Source organism: Cyclopterus lumpus, chromosome 24 (genome assembly GCF_009769545.1).
Source record: "Cyclopterus lumpus isolate fCycLum1 chromosome 24, fCycLum1.pri, whole genome shotgun sequence".
Taxonomy (NCBI): domain Eukaryota; kingdom Metazoa; phylum Chordata; class Actinopteri; order Perciformes; family Cyclopteridae; genus Cyclopterus; species Cyclopterus lumpus.
The window spans coordinates 8,818,753-8,844,463 of NC_046989.1; the positions used below are offsets into that span (position 1 = coordinate 8,818,753).

Consider the following 25,711-nt stretch of genomic DNA (forward strand, 5'->3'; position numbering starts at 1 on the left):
GATGAAGAAGGCTCCTGTGAAGATAACTTGTATGCAAAGGTTGTCGGTTGTTGCATTTCTTTCATAGCTGTTGTTTATTTATTACAACTCTTCTCTTAATTTCCTTCGACCCTTTTGTAGAAAAAGGCCATTGATTAAACAAGGCCTGCTATTCATTGACATATTATTGCACAGAAAAGAACTCTATATATGTCTCACTGGCTCTGAATTAAGTCATTAGTCAATAATTAGCCCCACATAAACAGCCCTTTTTCTTTTGAGAAAGAAATACACCATGCCCCGTTTTCTTTTTTTATTGCAAGGTAAAATTAACAGAATGGAAATTATGTTCTTAAATAAACAGCTTCTTACAACGTTATTCATTTATATCTGTATTTGTCTGTAGCATGTGTACAGCCAGCAAGAGGTCCGGGAGTTGCTGGGCCGCCTGGACCTGGGAAACCGCACCAAGATTGGCCAGAAGGGTTCCTCGGGCCTGTCCAGGGCTGTCTCAGCCTTTGGCATTGTGGGTAAGTAGAGTCCCTCCTCTCTCTTCTTCACTGGCATAGCAACACCCATTGTGGGGTGCAATGATGGCAACGTGTAACTCATTTATTGTCCCGCTGTGCATATTGACCTGGTTTTGCATATTACAGTAAGTGCTGGAGATAGAAAAACATAAAATAAAAGGAACACCTGGGAGTACATTGTAATAAACTACAATACAGCCACGCTAGCTCTCCAACTACCCTTTGTGGAGCTTTTATCGTTCAATATTCAGGCTTCAAATCATGACCATCAGTGGTGTAATCAGACGCAAAGAGAAGCTTTTTTTACATTTCAAATCATTTCCCATTATTTTTGTCGAAAATCAGCTAAAAACAAAAATAGTACCAATATTGTTTGAGAGTTGGTATATAATTGTTTTTATTTTATTGGATTTTTCAGTTGATTAAAAAAAGCCACATGAAATCCTTTTGTATTTAAAGGGGACTGAATACTTTTTATAGACACTATATTATTTAATATATAAACTACATTCTGTTAAAAACTAATCTCAGCTCGCTACACTTTTTAATTTCAACACTTCTATTACTGGTGAAAAAACAGAGCAGGAAATGTAATTAAAACTGCTATTAAATAATGATTTAGTTTCTGGGAAATGGAAAACCTTTGAATCACAGTGTAACACATCTTTCTTGATTCATTTTGGGAGGAAGAATAACTCATATCATCTGTGTCTGTACTTTGGACATTGGCCCACAGACCTAATTACAAAAAACATAATTTATTGTGTTTCTTTTCTGGCCTTTTGTTAACCCAAGACATGGAAGCGCAGGTCACTCTAATTTTGTTCAGGTCAAGTTGTTCTTTCTGTCTGCCCCATAAATAAAAGCCAAGCTTTGTGTTACATGAGAAGTTTGTGAAACTGATCATCACACTCTGTGTGTCCTCCGCTTGCATTTGCACTCCAGTGGCTGTGTGGAAAGTAATTGGTGACTGAACTGTGAGTTTCATGTATGCCCTGCAGTCCTCCAGTCATCACCTACATTTCATGTAACACACATTCTAAAACACACAACAGAGGAGTGTTTGAATTTGTCCCATAACTTGTCTTGGGGATTTAATCAGGATCCGTCATGATTAAGCTTTAATAATTCCCCTGTAATGTCTGTTTCTCTGTACTCGGATGGATTATTGATCATAGAAAATGTGTTCTTCCTCTGCAGAGCATTATATGCAAAGAATATCATTTTAATTGGGAATCTATCCACTACTTGTTGAGATAATTGTGGTAGACAACTGACTAACTAACTCAACCATTGAGCCATGCTGCTAGTGTTGCTTAAAATGCATCACAATTGCATCAGTCCTACTGTACATTCTACCTTCCAGTTCACCCAGTGTGTGTCTGTGTGGAGCTGTTTACATTTCCATTTCCGGCCAAGTAATATACCGGAAATTGTTAACTAATATTGTCAAGGCCCTTCCAAGCCATAACAGCAACCCATCCAAGATAATAATTCAGAGTCATCACCGAGCCTGTCGATGGGTCGGTCACACTGACACAGACCGATTCTGACTAATATAATGCTTTTCCCCCACTCTTCCCTAATGCCATCTTTGTTCACAAGCCACTATGTCACGGTGTCATATGGCATAAAACAGGGTTTTCGGTTATGTTGGGTTCAGTCTATCCTGAGAGACCCCTTGACTGGCACTTTTTTAGTACTGTATATAATAGTACCATTATTGTTATGATCGAAGTTGCATTGTGGGTAACGTAGGTGCCAGGTTCTGACAAGGAAGAAGAATACAATGAATATCTCTGGTTCTTCTGCATTGACTTGCAATGCTAATTCCCTGTACTCTGGATGAATGTAGTGCTACATTGGCAATTCACACATTTTTAACCCTTAAATCTGCAATCAACTGCCTTGAGTTGTATGATGATGTATAATGTGAATGCTGATAATGTGAACGCTTGGATGTGTTAACAGGGATATCTACCTTATCTTACTTAATAAAATAAGATGTGAATGTGGTATTTGAGCTTTCCTCAAAACAGCCAGATCTTTCGAACTCAATGCCCTCAGTTTGAAATGTTGGCCGTCTGGTTTAAAAAAATTTAAAAAAAGAATAAATACAATAATTAGAGAAAACCCTCATTTATCAAATTATGCAAACGCGGAGACTGAAATAATTCATTTTGTGAAATAGTGTTGAGCCATAGTTACGAAATAATTGATTTCTTTATCTAAGTGCTTGTTGATACACGTACGGATCCACATCATACTGTACGAGCCTGCGTTTATAGCATTCTCTTTGTATGTGGAAACACAATGTGGACCTCATTACAGCACAATGATACTGGAGCATCTGTGCTTCTCAATAGTCTGAATGTACAAGGACTTCTTATCCAGGTGAGAAATTGCATCTGTGACACACAATTCATCTGTGAAAAGATTAGTCTTAGCAGTACTATAAGGAAGGTGTGTCACCAGCATGCACACTGCATAAACTACTGGTCTTGATGAGGCATTATAATCAGACCATTAAAAAAATAAGGAAAAGACATCATCCACAACCAATTGTTATGTTTTAAATGTCAACGATAATACATAATAATAATAAAATAGCTCATCGAAAGCTAGTCGAAGTAAATCATCGATGATGTACGGGCTACTCTCTTGGTCAGATTTGAATTATATACGACTAAATAGACTAGCATAATAGTAAGCTAGTGAAGTATGACACAAACACTCACGATCCACCTTTGTGTTGTTTACTTGTTTCTATTGTCAAGGCTGGAGCTGACTTGCAGGCAAAAGAAAGGTTGACCTAGAAATCAGTTTGCTCAGAGGCTTTTTTTTCCTGAACTTTAGTGGTATTGACTTGTGTATATATATCTCAGGTTATGTCAAGTTTATGGTGGGAACAATATTCCTTGAAAGAAACATTTGACTAGTTAATTTTTTTCCACAGGGTTTGTACGTTTCCTCGAAGGGTACTACATTGTGTTGATTACCAAGCGTAGAAAGATGGCTGACATCGGTGGCCACTCCATCTACAAAATTGAAGACACCAGCATGATTTACATCCCCAATGACTCGGTCAGGGTTGCACACCCGGATGAAGCGAGGTACTGCCTTGTTTCCCCACCTTTAACAATGCAGTTTAAGATCTTACGGCTGTTGGTGTTTTTTTTAATTTTTTATCTCTCATTTTTACATTTATACTCCATCGCCAGTCATTTGTAAGCATACTCACACTTATGGGACTCGAGAAATGAAATTATTTTGATGAACATTGCAATAAAAAGAAATTCAGACTTTTCGGAATCGGTTTGAAACACATTTTAAGGGAAAAGCGCAGCTGCTATTTGCAACATACAGTCAAGCTTTAATTTGTTTTCTCAAACACACACACCATGGTCTATACAAACGAGGCAAGACAAGCTTTAGACATGAAACCATTTACTTTAATCTGATGTTTTAAGTACTACTTTTACATAAAAGTCACCACTGCAATCTTAAATCAGACCCAGTAACATTTCCATTAGACTTTAGGAATTGCAGAGAGATTCTAAGATCTCTAATACATGTATTATGTCAATCATCACAAATGTCCTGACATTTTGTTGCCAGATAGAATATCAATATCAAAGCTGAATGACTTATTCATAAATTTCCTATCGAGCCAACTTTCTTTTTGTTATATCGTATGTGCGTTTGACTGACTTGAGCTTTTGCTCTCCTAGGTATGTGCGGATCTTTCAGAATGTGGACTTATCCAGCAACTTTTACTTCAGGTAAGGCTCATTCTCAGTCACATTCTCTCCCGAAACATTCTTCATCAATATATAAAGAAAGTATGGAATACAAAGTTAGATTTCTACAAGATAAGCCCAGAGCTCAGATGAGTACGAGTAATGGTTTTAGTTAAGTTGATCTTCGTCTTTCCTTTGTCCTTCGGTTTCCTGTCGTGTCACTATCGTCGGCACACAGCCTGTAGAATTTCTTGAATATTTTTTATATGTTGTGTGTAATTTTGTTTACATTTTTGGGAAGCTATTTCATTAGTATGTGTATATGATAAACAACTAAGGAAAATGGCGTTTAGATTTAATTTAGCATGTGTCCCATTGTGCATGCGTATCCAGTCAGTGTATTTCATGTCAGACAAGACTGTGTGTTGTAAACACACAGTCTTGTCTGACATGAAATACACATGAAATACACTTGATGTTTCCAATTGTAGTTTGGCCAAATCTTAAATTCATTATGGGACAATCCAGGCTCTATTTGTTTCAAATGATTTTGCCGTTGTCCCTTGCAGCTACAGCTATGACCTGAGCCATTCGCTGCAGTACAACCTGACTTTGCTGCAGAGGCCTTATGAACTGTGGTCATCACCAACTTCCTCCACTGAGGAAGAGGTACAAAAACAGAGCAAGCATGACAGCTTTGACATCTTTGAAGATGAGGGTCTGCCTACACAAGGTGAGAGGATGTGAATCAACAGCCCTTATATTCATTGTGTTTGTTCTATTGTCTGGACAAGGCCCTTTTTAAGCTTCTGCACGTACACAACTAGAAAATTGCTTTCCGTAGAGTGCATACATACGGCACCGTATGTATCTGCAACGACCAAAGTTTGTTGAATGGGCTGCACACTCTGCTTATTGGCGGGGAGTTACACCTTCAAGGTTATTTCGGTCTATATATGTATCGGCCTATATATAGTTTTTTGGAAATTGTTGCATATTATACCTTTTAATTAAATGACTTGGTACTTTTCAAGTATTTAATTCACACAGGAATATACCATGTTGTGATATATATTGTTGTCAAGACTTGAGATGACATATATTGTGATAGAAGATTTTGGCCATATAGCCCAGTCCTACCATTAATATCCTACCATCCATAGAAAAATGGAAAAACACTGATACATGCCTCAGTCAAAGTTGTCAATTGTCTGTTTATACTGCAGGTTTGCCTGTTTTTTTCCAATGAAATACATTTTCAAATGGACTTGACTTGCCTTGGCTGATGTGTTCTGTCATTTATGGCATGTTTATTGTAATTCAATAACATAAGCTCATGTTCCACATCCTGCATCGCCACAGCTTTTTTTTTTCTTCCATTTGTTGCTTTCAAACTGATAATTTGATCTGACATCATTTTAGTAAAGTGTTCCTCCTCTTCTGCCACAGTGGTTTACGGCCTCCAGAATGAGCCATACTACAAGTACGTGTGGAACGGGAAGCTGCTGGAACGAGTCAAGGACATCGTGCATTATGACTGGCTCATGTATATAATCCACGGCTTTTGTGGCCAGTCCAGTATCCTTTGAGAGTTGTTGATTCGGTTACGTTCATGCATTGCAAAATTGTTTGACTGTTGCTTTTTATTTGTGTGTCTGTGTGTTTTTGTAAACGACATGATCCACTTGTTGCTTTGGATTTAAAAAGAATGTCCCATGCAAATTGTGTAGTACCTAACTTGGGACATAACATCTGTCAGCATTGATGGATTTGATGACACAGCTTTGTTTCTCAGAACGTCGTTCGTTGTCTGCTCTCCTTCTCATGGCTCAGCTTCAGCATCACTTGATGAACTGCTCGGTATCCATCACAGCGCATGGATTACACTGAGCGAGAGCGCGATTCACCAGTAAACTGCAGAAGTGATGTGTTAAGGGCTTTTCCAAAAAATGTATGCAATGGTTAATAGGTATGTAAACACTAGCACTTGCATAATCACTCCATCTGTTATCTACAGGGAGAAGGCAGCAGCATTGTGCATACTTGATTAAATATGCCACATGGTTTTTCTTTTTTGGATAGATGACAAACCACATGCATACGTACATATATATATATACACAAGCGGCATACCAGGGATTAGTGTTACACTCCACATGATTAATTTCCTAGCTTTTGTAGTATTGATGCATGGGTAACTGCTGCAGAGTTGCTTAGCGCTAGAACTTAGTAAACAGTTTGATTTATTAGGGTAAAAGTCTGCCTTAGGTTAACATTTCAATCATTTCCCATCAATTCTCCTTTGCATAAATCACATTATGCAGTTTTTATGCCTTCCAGTCAAAACAAGTTACTCTTTTATTTTTCATCAGTAATTCATTTTGAATGTTTTTATACCAGTTTTTTTGTTGCAGCAGGCCTATAAACTAATCATCTAAGGTGCACTTTACAGTCAGTGCTGCTATCAACACTGTTGTCAATCTTATCAGACAGCATGTTGCCAAGGTGACGACGCGGGGGCGCTTTGAGTTTCGACAATTCCTGGAAACAGTTTGGCCTTCATCAGTGTTTTTTGAAAGCATGAGAGAAAGGATGGGTCCAATAAGAGGAGATTCAACAGAGACATTTGGATGATCAGGAGACACTTAAGCAGGCAGAAAATAAACAATAAAATATTTAAAAACAGGCAATATGAGGGAAAGAGGAACATTGCTAACGTGTAGTTCTCAAAAGTAGTTAGTCTGCTTGATATTACAAACGTGTGTGTGCGTTTATGTCTACAACCAAATGATTGTGTGTTGTGGTTTTATTATTATTATTATTATTATTATTATTCCTCCTTTACCTACCAACTGCAGAGCTTCTGATCTACGGCCGACCGGTTCACATCACCCTTATTGCCCGGCGCTCCAGCAAATTTGCCGGGACCCGCTTCCTCAAAAGAGGAGCCAACTGCGAGGTACAGCTGTTGCCGAGGCAACAGGAAAAAATAGATCACAGAGGCAAGGCTGAGGGCCACCGGGATGATTGAGATGACTCAGGGCGATCACGGGGGGTTAATTTGAACCGCTGCCTCTTCCTACACTATGCATGAGTGTCTGTGTGGGGGGGGGAAGGTGGGAGAAACTTAAGAGTAAACATAGATGTCCTGCCATCCTGAGTTCAGGTTGGAAACTATTTCTACAGTTCTCTGCTATTGTGGTCAATGCCAAGTAGAGTACTTTTTATACGAAACTGTAATTAAGCTTCATTGTAGCATACTGTCTGATTGGCCTTTATCACAAGAGACAGTTGTACTTGTCACAGCAGGAAAAGTACAGGTTTATTTCTATTGTTAATGATGGCTTTGTTCCATTTAGGTCAATAAGTCATGTCCGCATGCATAATAGCAGCGGCCTGAACGCCCTTATTAATATGATCAATTACACATTTGGTTATCCTGCTTTGTGATGTCAAACAGTGGATGGAGTTTGCCCTATTGTGACGGATTAGTTGATGTCGCAATTCCCGTTTTCTTCTGAGTGCTTTAAAGTCTCTTTCGCATTGACCTTGATCATGTCGATCTGCTGGTGAACAGCATGTGATATGATCAAAAGCTTGTGAACAGTCACTCAACAACTGTTTCTGTTTCCATTATTTTCAATTGTCTCTTCTAAACAGTGTTTTCTTATAAGCTGAAGTTCATTATTGTTCTTGGAAGAAGCAGTTAAGTACAATTGCTGTCGAGCTTTCGATTGTATGACTTGATCTTCATCCGCTGATAGAAATGATCAAGACTCAGTGTGAACTGCTAATCTAAACGTCTACAAATATGGCAAGAGAATTAGGCAAGTCCCATCTGCTGATGTTATGAAGGGTTATGAAATTGACCTTTTTGGTGAGCTTGTTTTTTCAACCTTTGTGTTTTTCTATTATTTCCAGGGGGATGTGGCTAATGAGGTTGAGACGGAGCAGATCATCAATGACGCCTCAGTGATGTCTTTCACAGCAGGAAGTTACTCCTCATACGTCCAGGTGCGAGGTTCAGTCCCGCTCTACTGGTCCCAGGACATTTCCACCATGATGCCAAAACCCCCAATACGATGTAAGACCTCCTGATGAACACTGGTTTTCTTTCTTACTTTCCACATCAACAGCTTCTTTGTTTTACAGTATGAGCAAATGGTATTACAGTGCCTTTCAAAAGTATTACAATTACAATCTAGAATTAAAATGTTTTTTAAAATTTGGATTTGATGTGATGGACCTGCACAAAATAGTCAAAATTGCAAAAGCAAAATAATAAAAACGCCAAACAAACTGAAAAGTGATGTGTGCTGCCAATTAACTTTAGAAGTCCAATAATTAGTTGAATATACAAACCTGCCATGTCCCTTTTTGGTGACTCCAAACATGTTTTCACGTCTTTTCTTTTCCAGAATTTTTTTAAACGCCAATTTTGACAATTTTATGAAGGTCCATCACATATAATCCAAATAAAAAACATTTTAATTACAGCATGTAATGCAACAAATTAGGAAAAACCAAAATGGGTATCATCGCTTGGATTATTGATGGCCTTTTTGCTCCTTAAGGTGCTCAACACCTGCTTTATAGTAGATAGTTGGCAAAGCTTCCTTGGCTTTAATGGAAGATCTTTCTCATATCCACTTCGCCCTGATACATAAAGACATAACAAATGAAAGATACAGGTATATTCTCTTTTAATGTACAGCCATAAAGTACCATAGTAGTTATTTCATTATTGAAGTGCATAATGCTCAATTCATTCATTCTAGCAGCTGTCCGTGACCAGAAATAACCTTTTGGGGAAAGAGGAAGAATGTAATAAAATAAGAGTGGCCTTATACAAGGGCCATTCCTTTCACGCACTGGGACAAAGATACAAAAAAAAAAGAATGAAATGGGTAAAGACAGGACACGTCTCTTGTCTCATGAGCAGGATAACATCACAAATCCAGGGCCCTGAAACTGATGACATTGGAGACTGCTGTGTGTGTACGCAGCAAGATATTGTTGCTTCCATTTGTACAATGCCAGTATTAAATCATAATCCTGCCCCCCCTGCCAGTTCGTCCTTTAATTCATCCTCAGATGGCATTTACTTCTGTGAGATAGAGACACTGAGATTGTCCTCGAGATCCCTCTGTATGAAATTACCGCATCATCCTGCTTCTGCTTTTAACCTTAAAGACAGTCCTTATCTGACATTTCCCAAAAAATTCTTGCATCGTCAGGTGATATTTCACAGTGTTTGTGCTTTTAGTTTGACACATTTTGCCCTTAGTGTTGGTATACTTGGTTCACTTTCTCTTTGAAATGATATTTTAGCAAGCGAGTGGGTTCGATCTTCTCATCTAATCCTAGAAAAGGAATAGGCCTATTTCCCAATATGTCTTTGTTGTGAAGGAGATGACCTTAATTCGGTGACTTTTCTTCATCGTCATTAACATTCCCTTCCCATGGCACAATAAGAATGTGAAAGGGTGTATGGTGATGTAAACTCTCAAACACCCCCGAGGCCTGAGCACAAGTGCAATAGACAAAGTGATGACGAAGTAGAGTGAAAACTATGTGCTTGAGCTCCAGTTTATGTTGTCATTTGTGTCCAGTTAGTACAATCTGACCTATTTCTTCTCATCTTTTCTTCTGGCTGCTTCGCGGGTCCAATTTGACTGCTGGCTGCAGGTGTGGGGCTCTGCAGGAGTGCCAAGCGGAGTCATCAAACCCGAGTTTAAAATAAAGAATGTAATGGATTTGACTGCATGAAATGGTGAACAATGAGCAGGATCAAAGACTTTACAGTCCAGTATTACACAGTTCATAATACTGCAAATATATAAATATTGCAATACTTCCATCAGTGGGCCAACGACGACAGAGAGTGACTTAACAGACATTACTTAAATAAAAAACACCTGGCAAAATGTGTCACCATAAATGACCTCGACACTAAACAATGGGTTTGACTTTTCTTACAGTGGACCAAGCTGACCCATATGCCCACGTGGCTGCACTCCATTTTGACCAGATGCTGCAGCGTTTTGGCTCTCCTATCATCATCCTCAACCTGGTCAAGGTAACACGCACGCACACACACACACACACACACACACTTTTTTGAGGTACTAATTTTGACTGCATTTTACATTACAGGTCGGTAATAACATAATAATAGTTTGATAATAAAGCGGCAATTATTTAGTAATACCAAATATATGATCTGGCATTACATTGGTATTAACAATAGGTATATCTTGGTAATATAGACTGAAATTTGTCACAATATTATAAGCAAGCTTCTCGTTGTTTCAAGGTGTATATGTGATTACATTATGCTGTAAAATGAAACTGCTGTGAACTGGACTTTATAAAATTATCCACCACTTCCAGGTAATCATTATGCCTCTTAATATTGTGTTTAATCTAATAGTTTGATCAGAATTGATCAGAAACGGGTAGTTTATCATTTTGCAGCCCTTATTCAAGTGTTGCTGTGTAACAAATCACCACATTAAACAAGTTGGACAGTATAAATATGTAGTTATCTGTGATTTGGGAATTATTGGGGGTAAGTTGTTGTTTTTGTTGTGGAGACTTTAATAATTATGTGTGATTTTTGGGGGCTGGTGATTACTTACAGTTATATAACTTCTAACTATTGATCTTCCTTTGTGTTGCTTTGAAACTGCACACAGCAATGATAAAAGGGAAGTAGTAGAAACTGCACTCACAGACCGTTCACATTATCTTACTATAAAATAAGCATGAATCATCCAACTGCTCTTAAATTATGAAAGATATTATATTATAAGAAAAAATGAAATCCCAAGAAATGGTTATGAAGGAGCTTTGAAAAGTATGACAATAACAAAAGGCTTCATGTCATCCCATGTTAAGAAAATACATTAAAATATACAAAAGTTTGCTGCATGATGATGACTTTTCATTTCATCTTCATCCCTGAGTGCAACACTGTTCTCTAGTGCTCCAGCAGTCTTTTTTCCATTGCCTTCGCACACACACGCGGCACACAGCCATACATTCTTTGGTTTCAAGCTCACGTTGTCAGTCACAAGGGCTAGAGTAAGGCGAGGGACCAATCGCAGCCCTCAGAGGGCCGCACACGCCACAGACATGTGATATGTGCAGACTGTGGGGAGTGAGGGAGGGGACACCCTCTCTCTTATCTCAGAGACAGAAAGAGGAAGGATTTGGCAATCAACCATGAAATCATGACGGTCCATTGCTTCCCGGTGGTAACTGGGGGTTGGCGTCTTGGTGTCACACCGGGAGGGGTGCATGGTTTTGTCATGGGTCGGTGCATGTTTGTATGTTAAGAGAGGAAGAGAGCACGTGGCCAAGCATGTGAACCACTTTTTCAACCAGCCAACTGAATTCGAGAATTTTGACTGCCAGAGATCACTTTTTACTGAAAGATGAGACCAGATACACATGAGCCCTAAAGCACATCATTATACTATATTTTAATGTATATACATATACATTAATATAATTACAGCACACATGTCTGTCCATAACAGTGCCCATGACCAGCCCCATCTTTGTATTTGTGACTGTTTGTACTCATGTTGTTATTCATGATCTGTGACTGAACCTTTGCACACATAATCCTGATTATTACTGGGAACAGCAGATGTACAGTACCAGTCAAAAGTTTGGACTCACCTAGTATGTTGATGTTTTTTCTTTCCTTCAATGATGACTATTTTAGAGACGATAAGAGTATAATTCACACAAAATGTATTATTTACATTTGTAATAGTTTTGCCCCCAGAAGAAGAAGAAGAATTACTTGAATAACACATGTGTTTAGTCAAAGCCCCCACAGAGTTACATGTCAGGGGAGAATACTGTTTCCCCCCAAACACCTTTCTAATTTGCATATATGATCAAAGCTCATTCTTGAAACTCAACGGTGCCTTTGGGCTCTAAATATTTTGGGCCCTCTGCACTCTATTCAGTGGTGGGATTGAATAGTTTTACACTGTGATTTGTTTGTCCATATTTAGTCCATCTGATATTCATTGATCCAATTCCAATACTACTAACCTTATATTTCTATTGTGATGTTTTAAGAATAGCTGTTAATATTAACACACCTGTTTTTCAGGCATTTTTGTGCACTTGACACAGAAAAAAGGGACTTTTTCCTTTTTAAATCCACACTTTTTGATGCTAAGCTTCCAATTCATTTGACCAATGACCGGTGATTCCATATAATCTTATTGAACTGTTGCTCAGAAGGATCTTTTTCTCTGAACCGTTGTCCAGCGTTTTGTTCTCCACGGACAAAACACATATTTGTGAAGAGTACTTTCTACAAGCTAAAAGCATGACAAATACATGACAAATACAGAAAACAATAAACAGCTGGCTGAGAGGGCAGCGGAACAAGGCTATAGTCGGGGATAAAGCGTTTGTGGCGGGTGTTCCAAACTTTTGACTGGTACTGTATGTTTTTGTAAGTATACATGCACAAGTAGCATATTCCATCTGAGACATGAATGTGTAAGTGTGTGTGTGCATTTGTGTGAATGCGCACCAGACTGTATGACACCCCCTCTCTGAAAGGAATATGAAATGCATCCGTAATCTGACCGGTTGCTGTGTTGCTTTGCCACTGCTGGATGTGTGGATGGAGATGTGAGCTGCTAAATGATGCTTCCAAGCCCATTAACACCCAAGGTGATCAATAAAAAAGGCATAATGTGCGAAGAAATAAGTAAATGGAGAAATACCTTAATGGTCTGTGTGACCACGGGTCCCAGAGGCAGAGTGTGTGCATGTTTTATTAGCAAAACGTATTTAGTTTCCCCGTTAATCAATCTATTAAATATCTAGACTTGAGAAACCATAAAACCAACAGCAATCAAGTTTATCAGATGTCGTGATTTTAAATGAAAAAATGTTTTTGCTCGAGTCATTTTTGTATGAAATAAAGAATAATGTTCACCTGAGCTATACATCAATGTGGTCTCAAACGTGACTCGTTGACTGCTACAGCCATTTCACCCCTTAATCCCTCTCTTTGGAGATTCAATTTGCAAAATGATCACGCACAGCTTTAAGTTTTATTATATATTGCTCATGTACCTGAAGCGCCTGTCCTTCGTCCTGTGCTTTACACAACATATTGCATATGCCCAACTCTGCATGGATCCTATAGATGGTTTCTCACAGCTCTATTCTTCTCCGAGACGACTGCAGAGAAGACCTGAGTTAATCTCACATGCTGGAGTCCTAATGGTACTAATCTCCTCGCTCTGTGTGGGGGAGTTCGTCATACATGTGATATACGTATTTCTCTCCGTTGTGCTACAGAAACGAGAGAAAAGGAAACATGAGAAGATTCTGAGTGAAGAGCTCTACCCAGCTGTGATCAACCTGAATCAGTTCCTTCCTCCAGAAAACTGCATTGACTACATTGCCTGGGACATGGCCCGCTACACCAAGAGGTGGGGACTATAAATATGCCAATGTAGTGAGTTTAAATTAGCTGAAAAACTTGTTTGTGTTGCACAATATCCAACTCACTGGAAAAAAAGAATCCCTCGCTCTGTCATTAGTCCTTAACAAAAAGCAGGACTGAAATATTAGTAAAAGAAATGTAAAGGAAACTATTTATTTTCCGGACACAAAGTTCAGATGCTCATCAACATAATACAATCTTACATTGGTCTTTGATCTATATTTTAGAGGTCCATCCAGTATGACTCATGGTGGTTTCAGAACAAATGTGCAAGAGCGAATAGTTTGTGCGAGCTATTGTGAAAAATATAGGCAGTGTGGGCAGCAGCCACACCCGCTCTCCATCGGAAAGAATGGCCTATCTGAGTGAAATGTCACACCTTTTTGTTTTTCGTGTGAAAGCCCCCAGAATTTGCCCTTTATGTTAATGCCTTAAAAAATAAATGGAAAAAGAGAAAGGTCTTGTACATCATCCCTGTGACTCAGCTACAGCTGCAGAAAATAATATGAATACGATCTTTTCTTTTTCTTCTTAGTAAATTGTGCAACGTTCTGGACCGCCTGAGCATGATAGCAGAGAATGTGGTGAAGCGCACAGGTTTCTTCAGTAATCGCTCCGACTTCTACTGTCATACCATCAGACCAGATGACAGGTAAACTTATCCTTGATGCTGACACACACACAGCAAGAAGACACTTCAGATAATTGGAGGTCACATCGGGTTGAATAGAGAGAAGGTACCAGTGATATGAGAGAAGGTGTGCTTGTTCCCTGTCTCGCTGTCTTTCCCTCATTTGCATCTCAAACTTGTTTTTTTCTTTGGTAGGTGATGTGTCATCCATTTTCTTGTCATACATATTCTAAATCATACCTTTATCGCACACAGCTTAATTTGGAAACTCTCCAGATATGAATTTTAATGGTAATTATGCCTGATGACAGTTTTGTTGCAGAGAATTTGCTGCTAACGAGCTGAGTAGATTTCTGGCTCTTCCATTGCCAGCGTGTCTTACTCACTCTCAACCAACATTCGGTTACATAACCCAACGACCAAGCCGTGACCAGTACTTACAACCCTTTCCTTTGTGTTCCCCAATGCCATCTAGCATTCTTTGTTACGAATAGTCACACATTCGCACTTATACACATACTGTATGCTCGCATATACAAACAAACAAAACCCTCCTAAGCTTTCGCAGATGTGGCAGCTGTAGCCTTCCTCGCGTGCATGTAATGAAGCTAATCAGAGATATTTATTTAGTTTGTCTTGGTCTTATCAGACCCTTCTTGCTTTTAGGCATACACTTTGGTATTTGCTCTTAATGTTCACTGTATTTATGCTTAGCTAAGCCAACTGGCTGCCAGCTGTCTGTCTCTGTCTGTACAGTAGTCCCAATGGGGCTTTGTGTGTTTAGATAATTGCAATGTATTGTTGTATCTAGTCCATTTTGTTCAGCCTTGAAATTACTATTATTATTAACAGTGATCACACTTAATAAATATGCCGGCAGAAGAGTATCATTGTGCACATGTGCACTTGTATGCCTTTTGTCTGGTTCCAGTATTTTATTCTTTAAGTTGATGTAAATGTAATTGTTCAGGTGGGGAGATTTAGGTGGACACATCACAGCCACAGGGAGGGTGCAGGTATGTACAAATAACAACACTTGAACAATTTAAATGTTCTCCCCAATTTGTATCTCAATTGCTGCTTTTGTACATGGGTAAAATAAAACAACATAGTCGTGTTAACTAATGGAGACTCTTATCAACTGAGTTGTACGAGGTAGCAATAAGCCCACAAATCGTTTCAGGGCAGGGAGATTTCTAGGCCATGGAATCAGTTTTTCTTATCATATTTATTTAAAAGCAGCTCAGTTTTCATTGCTGTAGCTCCAAAACTAGGCCAATGCATTTAGTTGCATAATGAGTTTTTCATGGAAACCTTTACATCCAGTGATCTTCTTAAAATGATTGAAGCTGTTAGCTGTGATCTAATGGCCACCACTTACAGAAGGTAAAAGCATGGAGATATGTTTGCTATTGGTACTCCACTAATAACCGTTGTCTGTCGTATGTGTCTGACTCCATACATTAATATCCTGTTAATGAAGTGCCATCAGTAGGTTTCATGGGTCTTTGTTGTTGTAGACTGGTGTGTTGCGGACCAACTGCGTGGACTGTCTGGATCGGACCAACACGGCCCAGTTCATGGTGGGGAAGTGTGCGCTGGCCTATCAGCTTTATGCACTGGGAATGATCGACAAGCCCAAACTCCAGTTTGATACTGACTGTGTGAGGTAAGCATGTATTTTGCTATATATAAATATGTTTTATTAATATTAAACACATTTGGTATATTGTATGTGTTTTGAACAAAAGGAAAAATAATGGTCACTATAGAAATATATACAAAATGTCTGAAAACTCTTAAGATTTTTCATTTTCACTTATTAGACTTATCACAATTAGAAGCAGCAAATACAACAGCTATTGTAGCCCTGTTTGCTGCACAAAATCCAATTTGCACACTCTTTCCACATAACTCCAACCATTGCCATTGTTTGCCACCTTATGCCTCACGTATCTGCGTTTCTGTGCCCCATGTTACCTTTGTCCAGTTGGGATTGTGTATCAGATAACCTCCAACTCCCTAAATAAACAAAGAACAGCGTAGATTAACCTCAAAACCATTGTCCACAGTAATGTATAGTTGTGTTGAATATATATGTATGTGTGTGTGGGGGGGACAAGGTTGTTTGAGGAGCTGTATGAGGACCATGGAGACACATTGTCGCTGCAGTACGGCGGCTCACAGCTGGTCCACAGGGTCAAGACCTACCGCAAGATCGCTCCCTGGACACAACACTCGAAAGACATCATGCAGACACTGTCGCGCTACTACAGCAATGCTTTCTCAGGTGCGTTTCTTACACACATGCACAACAAATATTATTAAGGGACTCTATGATAATATAGGTCACTAACCTCTCATTTTGATCATGTGTACCCCATTGATCATGTGCACTCCATCCATTTTAGCTAATGCACCACACCCTGTGAAACCCTAATGTTCAAACTAATCCTTTGAATGCACATATAGATTACACACAAACTGAGTACATTCAGGTGATGTATAGATAAATAAACCAACTCAAAACTCATGATATTTACATAAAAAAGGTCCTCATAATGCACTGCACTTAGTCAAAACCCTAAGTATTTTCCCATAATAATCTTCTTGAATATATTGAAACTTTGAGACAAACTATTGGGAAGTCTAACATGGTAACTTTGCGCACTCTGATGTAACTTATTTCATGTTTACACTATATGTTGTATCAGCAAGAAAAGCAGTTGTGTAAGACTGATCGGTGATGGTGTATTCCCAACCCATCTAAATAGTCTAGTCGTAACTTTGAAACGGGAAAAAGTAACCGAGCATGGAGCACTTTACACACCCTGAACACAACATCATACAAAATCATACATAGTCATTTTGAATGAAGTTTTCTTTCTTTTAATATAAATTCTTAAATTATTGTCACAACTGCGGAAAGGGATATTTTGAGGAAATTTGATTTCCAATATTATCTAGAGAGGATGGATTCATCGTAATTTGAGACTAGGATCTAATTGGTAATTAGTACTTGATATAGTGGCTTTGCTGTGCCTGCAATTCAGATTTCTAATATTTGTAAATGACACCCTCGTTTGTAGGTAGACATAATAGGTTGATGAAAATGTGCATACCTGTGTTTTTACAACACACTAGTGACTGGTCCACATCAACAAGTGGCATCTGAAGCCCCAGTTATAGGGAGGAGGATTGTGTGCTGTGTATTAAAGGTGCATTTGGTATTTTTCCCCATAGTTTTGTGATTTTAAAGGGGACAACAATTTTTTTTAATTGGTCCTTTATTGAGGAAGAACGTTGTAACCGGCAGCTGCGAAACAAGCTGTGAGGGCAATTGCTCAGCGTCAATGTAATGTTTTTACATTTTAGTGACGTAAATGACCCCGATTACATTGCAGCCTGTCAGCGGCTGCCGTCTACTCCGCTCTCGCTCAATGCTGGACTAAATCGAGGAACAGTTGTTCCTATTAGTAAGTTAGACACAAAAACATGGAAACAGGTGGTCCTGGTTATAAAATACTGGAGTTACCCTTTAAGTCGGGAGTCCTGAACCGGTGCTACTTGACCTTCTAAGTCGACCTCCTGTGTTTCTGTGTCTTTGCTTTTGACTCTTCTCATTCACTTAATTTTGAAAAATGGGATCATTGGTTGGTTGCAGAGCAGAGCAGGAAATAGCATAATGTTTATTCAGACTGAAATGTCAAGTGGCTTTTATGATGCAGCAAGCACACACACACACACACACACACACACACACACACACACACACAGTCAATATTCTGCGAACTGCACACTCAATTAGGTCATTTATATATAGATATATTCATATGCTGCACGGTGGTGGAGTGGTGAGCACTGTCACCTCCCAGCAAGAGGGGCCCGGGTTCGATCCCCAGTCTTTCTGTGTGGAGTTTGCATGTTCTCCCCGTGGCAGCGTGGGTTCCCTCCGGGTTCTCCAGCTTCCTCCCACAATCACATGCAGATGAGGTTAATTGGAGACTTTAAATTGCAGGAATGAATGTGAGCGTTTGGATAATGGAATGGAATATATTTTATTTTTAATAATAATAATAATTGATTTCCTCATCTTATTATAGTCATATAACTCTCGCTTAAATATTTACTAAATATAATGCCTTTTTTTTTTGTTAGATGCTGACAGACAGGATGCCATCAACTTGTTTCTCCAAGTCTACCAGCCATCAGAGTGCAAACCACACCTGTGGGAGCTGCCCACTGACTTCTACCTGCATCAGAGGAACAGCATGGCCCTCCCCCAAGACAGACGCAGGTAAACACTCATACTTGTACACTTACAAACACACAACCACTTGCTGTAAAGGTATTCACACAAATGCGTGCATCTTAATACCTTAACTGCTGTTACATACCGTAAGTGTGGAGGAAACATTTTTAGAAAAGCAATTGCAGGCTTTTGGTAGCCCCTGCAGAAATAAAAGGTAGTGTTTTCTTAGAATAAAGACTGCATTTCCAAAAAGCACCACTTGCTTGTAACATGCATTTCCTTTAGATTAGATCATCCATAACCACAAAATCAAACACAAAAAATAATTATCTCGGAAGGAAAATCTCCGCCTGTTTCCTTTTAACTGGCTAACATAATACTTGAAACTTTGCCTGTGAAAATATAATTAATTCGGTCTGCATACCAGTTACAAACTCCTGGTAGTCACTTTAATTTGTGTAGTAATTTAAAAGTAGCATTTGTGTTTACGATGCCAATGTACAGGATACTTGTGTCCTATAAAAACTGTACATCATTGTGTAGCCTGTCTTTGTAGCTGTTTTCTGTCTAAGATAATGTTTTAGTGCCTTTTGAGGAGCTCATTATTTGCTTATCACGTTATTCAGTACTGAATGGTGTATTTTTGCCATTTATGTATGTACTAATTTACAAGCTGTTTGTTCTCAATTGTCTTCACGTTTACATACAACTAGACCCAGTTTTCTGCTACAGGACACTCGTTTATGTAGCCACAATGGCCCAAATCAATTCTGCTGCCACACTCTCTCAAACTCACCAAAGTAGCACATCACACACTAAATCATAATCGGTGCTTTCACTCAAATTGGTAATATTGGATAAAAGGTTTATGTATTCAGGAGTTGTACAGTAGGTGGTCCAGCCAAGCTAACTTTATATCTAGGTTATATGAAGTCCCAGGAGAGACAACACTAATGCCATATTACGATATCCTTTAATCTAAGATGACAGCTAATCTCATACAACAATATTGATATAACATTGATATATTGCTGGAAGTTGTACACGTTTGTGTATCTTGTCTGTCTCCAGTTACACACTGTGGTGGTCAGCAGGAATCTTGTCCTACCTTCCCGTGGCCTATGATGAAGGTATCTATTATAAATAATCAATGATGTCTACAGTATCCGTAATGTCTAACGGATGAATACATTGATCCATTTGAGTGAAAGTATCAAAGTTGTTCATTCTCATTAAGGTTCAAGATGGAGGAATAGGAATTATCTTATGTTTGTGTGAATTTACAATTGCCAACATTTTTAGGGGAAACTGTTCCTCAAACAACATAGTTTTTAGCAAATGGGTGCAAATACTGTATTTGTGGGGGACTTTTTAATTATCCACAAATTTGGTGAACTAGGGAGTATTTATGGGAACAGAACAGTGTATGGGAGATCTTCATAATGGAAAAGCATGTCACCCAGTCCAACAATGTGACTCATTGTTGTTTGTTATAGTTTTTGTACAGAGGGATAAGCTATATCAGGTTTTAACTACTCATCTGATATCTATTAGTTGGTTACATCCATTGTTAGTATTGTTTTTTTTCATAGGACATGTTTCCAAAATATCCCCAGATGAACGTATATATTAAGTGTGTGGATTAATGCCTCTAAACGTTCTTTCTGCATGTTTGCTTGTGCCCTCTCGTGTGGATTGCAGTCTCCTGTGAGGACACCATGAAGAAGGTCAAAGTGAAGAGAGTGAACCGCTTTGAGGAGAGTATTGACATCTACACAGAATTCTTCAAACCTTATGAGCTTACCTCCTTTGATGACACATTCGGCATCGCCATGACCAACTCTACACGGTGAATACACACATACATGGACTGGGTTGTAATGTAAAAGCAGAGACCTGTTTACAGCAACTACACTGTTGTTTTGCTTAAAGGTGCTAAATTCTGACCATATCTATGATTGAGGTATTGCATCCACTCGGCTCTCAATATGGCGAAAGCTGAGCTCTGCTCAGGACACCATGAGTTCACTATATCTTTATATATCTCTATAGATTATAGTTGTGTATAGTATTAATGTTCAGAATTTCTCATTTAGCACCTTTAAACATTGGTGAAAAGTGTGTCAACATTGGCAAATTGTCCCGGATTTGGTTTATGGGAAACAACTTTGATAAATATAGTACCAAACATTGATTCACTGTTATTGTGATGTGACTGCAGGTTGTCAGCTAATGTGTTCCCTTCTAATTTGTGCTCATAAAGGGAATTTATGCCCAAGACAGTCGGAGTGGATCCAAGCCCATTCACAGTTCGCAAGCCAGAGGAAACAGCAAAGTCAGTGCTGGGGTGAGTGCATGTCAGGTTATGTACATGTCCACATTTGTGATGTTTTGGTTGGTGTTTTTTTTAAATGTAATAAATACCATGTCACTGTGACACTGTGTTCTCATGTTACTAAAAACAAGGCCCTGTCCCTTTTCCTGTCTTTTTGTTTTGAACAGTGTTGAATTCACCTTTTGATGAACTGTGTGTGCGCGTGTGTGCGTGTGGGTGCGTGCGTGCGTGCGTGCGTGCGTGCATTTTTTTAAACAATCACTCCTGCACACACACACATCACAGTGAATCCTTGATCAGAAACATGAAGTGCTGACGACTCCTAACTGTCTCCACATTATTGCAGTACAGCGTGAACACAACTCCACTCCACCTGACCACTATAATGTTCTGTCCTGCTTCAATGATTTATATGAATACTAATTCTGTATTTGGATACCTGTTAGCTTCCTCAAACCGGTCGCCCATCTTCTGGGGGTCCACACAAAAACAATAACAGAAAAGATACTTTTCTTGATTAAACGATACAGTGTGATTTTAAAGTGTGATTTTAAAGTGCGATTTGCCAAAACAAGCCAAGAGATCAGAAAATAAGTGAAATTACTCTTTAAATGAAAATATAGACAATATTAGCCACTTCTTATGTCATGAAGTGGGCACTGTCCAGAGCTGCAGGGAAAACAAGCACCTTCTGGGTGTATGTGCAAAAGCACACACGTGGGAAAGGGAGGAGTTTAGACTGGTTCTGAATATTTATTTTTAATGATCTTAAAAATATTAACTAACATTTAGTGACTCAACATGGTTTTTCCTAGTTGCAAAATCAATGGCACATCCGCAGTAAAGGGATGATGGTTCAGTTAAAAGTCAGTTTTCTGTCGAAGTGCGTTGTGCCATTGCAACTGTGATGTCTCACTGATTAGTCTCATAAAACACTCGGGTCCTGCTGCTTGACACATGGCCTCATAACATAGGGAAGCAAATATTCTTCAAAAGTGTATATATATATGACAGTTGATGACCAACTCTCTCATTGTTTGTGTTCTTGCATGTTATGTTACGTTTGTGGATATCTGCAGCAACAAGAGCAGTAAGGAGGAGACGCTGCTCCAGAGGAAAACTGCAGCCAGCGCCCCTCCTCCCCCGAGTGAAGAGGCCATCAGCAGCACATCGGAGGACGACTCGGAGGAGGACCGCGACGATGACGGATCCGTGTCCCAACGCTCAACCCCGATCAAACTCCTAACGGAGTCTGGCGAGAGCGCTCGGACGCAGGAGGTATGAAAACACAAAGCATCTAAGGACCAACGGCTGGAGATGGATGAACATGTTCACATCGAGGAAACACATTTACTAGATTAGATTTAAAACTCTTCAAGGTGAAAACACAAGTAAATCTAAATTTAAATCTAAATTGTTTAATATGGAGGAAACAAAGCAGCCAAATGAGATCATCTAATGATCTGAAGATGTGAAATCTTTTCTGAGGACCTCTGGGAAATTTCATCCCAGTTTATGCCACCTGATGTATTTTGGATGTCAATAGCATTTTGCATCCCAATTTAAGTATTCCACTAATTGTATTTTTCTCCTCCCACTTCCCCCTGAGCCCACAAAGAAAAAACTTCTGTTTCTGTTTGCGTCAGATGGAAGTAATCAGCCTCAGTGACCGGGGTTTCCAGCCGAGGGTCTAAATGTCGTTTGTGTTAATGTTCGCTTTAGGGACTGTAGGAGAGAGTTGTGGGACTTCCTCTTTTTTCTTCTTCATCTCTTTGTATAATGGTCCATGCTGCCTTAAAGACTAATGAAATGTAGAAACGTCTGTTGCTTGGTGATCCTTACTCGAAAACTAGCTTTTATTTAGTGACATTTTAATCAAAATCTAAAGAAACAAAGGTACATCTGATAATCCTTGTGATTTTTTTTCATCAGCAAGTAAAATATGATACTATATTATCCATTTGTTTGGTGATATGGAGAAGCAAGATTGCTGAGATTTGTGTTTTTAATTTGGAGTTTTCAATTATCAGATCATTTTCTCCTGACATTTTGTCTGTACAGGACGCCTTCTTGCTGAAACCAGCCTGCTGTGTCATAATCATTATTATGTCCAGCATGATCAAGATGTTACTGGGATTTCATAGGAACATCACTCCTGTCTGGTTCTTGTGTTTCCCTTGTGTAGCACAATGGTCTGTTCTTCTGTGGCTCCCTCCTCTAAGGCCCAGGTATCATTAAAAAGTATGTAGGACTTGTGTCTTGGGATTGTGTCTGCTTTTAGGACATCAGCTGATCGGTGGCCACCTGCAGGTCTTTTAATCTCTTCTTGTGAAGAGAGATGTGTTGTGAAGGTCTAAGTCTGCTTTGACAAAATCAGTGGTTATTTCTGGACACATTTGAAAAGAGGTCAGTTGTTTTCTTGTTGTTATTGCATCCTGCCCACAGTGTTCTTTCGTTTACGGTCTTAAAAGATCTGCTTTCTTGGTGTCATCTGGGATTTTGTTCAGTTCCAGTTTTGATTAATTTCCCTTTTACTACATTCATTGAGATTTTCTGGTATCAAACTCTTAAACATGATTACTAGCTGTGACACAACCGTGTGCTTTAGGTAACTTACAGACTTTAGCAGGTACAACATTTACATTCAATATATTGCTCTGGACGTCATTATGTATGCAGATAAGTTAAATGTCAGATCCTGTTGCTGCTTTCTTAACTGTCTCTCGCTATATAGTTCACCACACAAGCAATCACATCATAAAAATCAGCCGGGCGGGACAGCTTACAGCTGCTAATGAACACTTCATAGCATTTTCGTTTCTGCGCGGGAAGCAGAAATGTAAAACCAACACTTTTCACAGGCAATTATGTGCAGTTTCTATTTCTTGTCTGTCTGCAACGATGATGAGACACCAGGAAGTTTATCCCTGCGTCCAGTCTTTATGCTAAGCTAAGCTGAGCTAATCTTCTACTAAATAGCTTTTTATGTAAAAGAGTGGTGTTGAGTTTCTCATTCAACTCTTGGCAAGAAAGCGATTAGGCATATCTCCCAAAATAAACTACTCCTTTTCAATTGAAATGTAATGTTTAGGTATTGGTAGAGCAAAGAACTTTACATTTGGAACAGCAGGTTTATATCAGCAGCTATTCTCCTTTTGATCATCAACAAAGAAATATAGCAAAACTGTCCTCATGGGATCTGAAAGCCAAAGAGAGTTCAAAAGGACCCGTTTTGATCTCGAGAGCTGGAGGGGAAGGCTTTCCCTCCTGCTGCATACGTCTCGCTCTCCTTCTGATATATTCGATGTGTTTTCTGAAGGTATTCTCTTATTATCCTCTTGGGGCAATGAGCCGGCAGCTGGTCATGAATATTTTGGTCTGGGCAGTTGGCTCACGTGTTGGCTTGATTGCTCGGGTGCCAGCACAAAACAAAACTGTTGAAATATTTAAACATTTTAAATATTAAACTTCCATGTAATTTGACGATATAATACTGATTTGTAGATCATACTATTATGTAAACCTCAGCCTATAATATCTCATTATAAGGTTTTTACACCATTAATGTCAATCCAAATATTTCATTTACAACCATTTTATGCAGGTTACCATATTGTTAAGTATGGTAAAATATTACTATACTATAAATAAATAGTTTTGGCTTGTTGCTATTGTTAAATGGGTTTCCCCATTATTACCCTTTTTTTGCCACTTGTTTTCCTTTTACATAACCAATATGACCCGGTAATACTTAATTATTCCCTTTTTTAATATCAAACAATTATCAACTATTAACGTATTATTACCGAGCTGTCACAAAAAGTGCTCCAGAAAAGGGTAAATTCACTGGATTAGTCAAATACAGATATTCCCTTTCTCTATATCTATGAATGTATTTTCAAATGATCACATTTTAGTTATATTGTATCAGTTTCATAATGTAAGATGACATGACTGTATAATAGAAGGTCCTTCCTCACACGGGTTCCACTGCATTAGTCAGAGCATGCTCAGTTGTTATGAAACGGTCCGATGTCTGCCCAGAAAACACTCACAACCACAATATCACACCATCCTCGCGATCTCGCACCACGCCGCACGGCCGGATGGATTCACGCTGTTTACATAAAACCACCAACCAGCATGTGAGCACAGAAACCCAGATTAATCAGATCGCACTACGTTCTCTTGCCTTTTCTATTGTCTGGTTTTGGTGAGCGCGTGTCCACTGTCGCCTCATCGCATTGTTCTTACAAATGCAGTCCGCCTTACTCCTGTTGTTGTGACGAAGAAGCCTCTCTGTCACCGTCAGTGGGCTGTTCTTTCATCATCAGCCTTGTGCTTCATAGAAATCACTGCATGCTCCTTTGCTTGATACATTTCTTTCTAAGAAACTGAAAAATGTAACGTAAATCATAGCATGTCCCGATGAGGAAATACACCTGGGAATATTTATTGTTTTATCTTTTTACATTATGTTCTCATAGTATTGTGTAATGATCAATTATCATTGGTCATATTTTTATTTCATTTTGTCATAGTTTTAGGCGATTAAGCCACATCTCATTGTTTAATTGCACTTTTAATTGAAGTACTTGTTTATATATATTGACTGTTTCTTACCAGATTATACTCTCATGATCGATGGCCTTTGGTTATGATTGAATAATCTTTCAACTTGATTTTGCGACCATCCATCTATTTTTTTTTTTTTTTTTTTTTTTTTTGTGATCGTATTTTCAAACTTCCCT

At 38.9% G+C, this 25,711-nt stretch overlaps 1 protein-coding gene across 2 annotated transcripts in view; it reads left to right on the forward strand.

Annotated features, from left to right (window-relative positions):
- fig4a (FIG4 phosphoinositide 5-phosphatase a) overlaps positions 1-25,711 on the forward strand; it is a 34,000-nt gene that overhangs the window by 2,999 nt on the left and 5,290 nt on the right. For both annotated transcript variants that reach the window (XM_034527596.1, XM_034527595.1), the window contains exons 4-21: positions 386-509; positions 3,466-3,622; positions 4,241-4,291; positions 4,819-4,982; positions 5,699-5,827; positions 7,108-7,208; positions 8,171-8,333; positions 10,231-10,328; positions 13,595-13,728; positions 14,278-14,394; positions 15,344-15,389; positions 15,894-16,042; positions 16,497-16,663; positions 18,532-18,670; positions 19,697-19,755; positions 20,327-20,474; positions 20,889-20,972; positions 22,040-22,238. In XM_034527596.1, the coding sequence (XP_034383487.1) occupies positions 386-509; positions 3,466-3,622; positions 4,241-4,291; positions 4,819-4,982; positions 5,699-5,827; positions 7,108-7,208; positions 8,171-8,333; positions 10,231-10,328; positions 13,595-13,728; positions 14,278-14,394; positions 15,344-15,389; positions 15,894-16,042; positions 16,497-16,663; positions 18,532-18,670; positions 19,697-19,755; positions 20,327-20,474; positions 20,889-20,972; positions 22,040-22,238 (2,229 nt within the window). The remainder of the gene's footprint in view (positions 1-385; positions 510-3,465; positions 3,623-4,240; positions 4,292-4,818; positions 4,983-5,698; positions 5,828-7,107; positions 7,209-8,170; positions 8,334-10,230; positions 10,329-13,594; positions 13,729-14,277; positions 14,395-15,343; positions 15,390-15,893; positions 16,043-16,496; positions 16,664-18,531; positions 18,671-19,696; positions 19,756-20,326; positions 20,475-20,888; positions 20,973-22,039; positions 22,239-25,711) is intronic.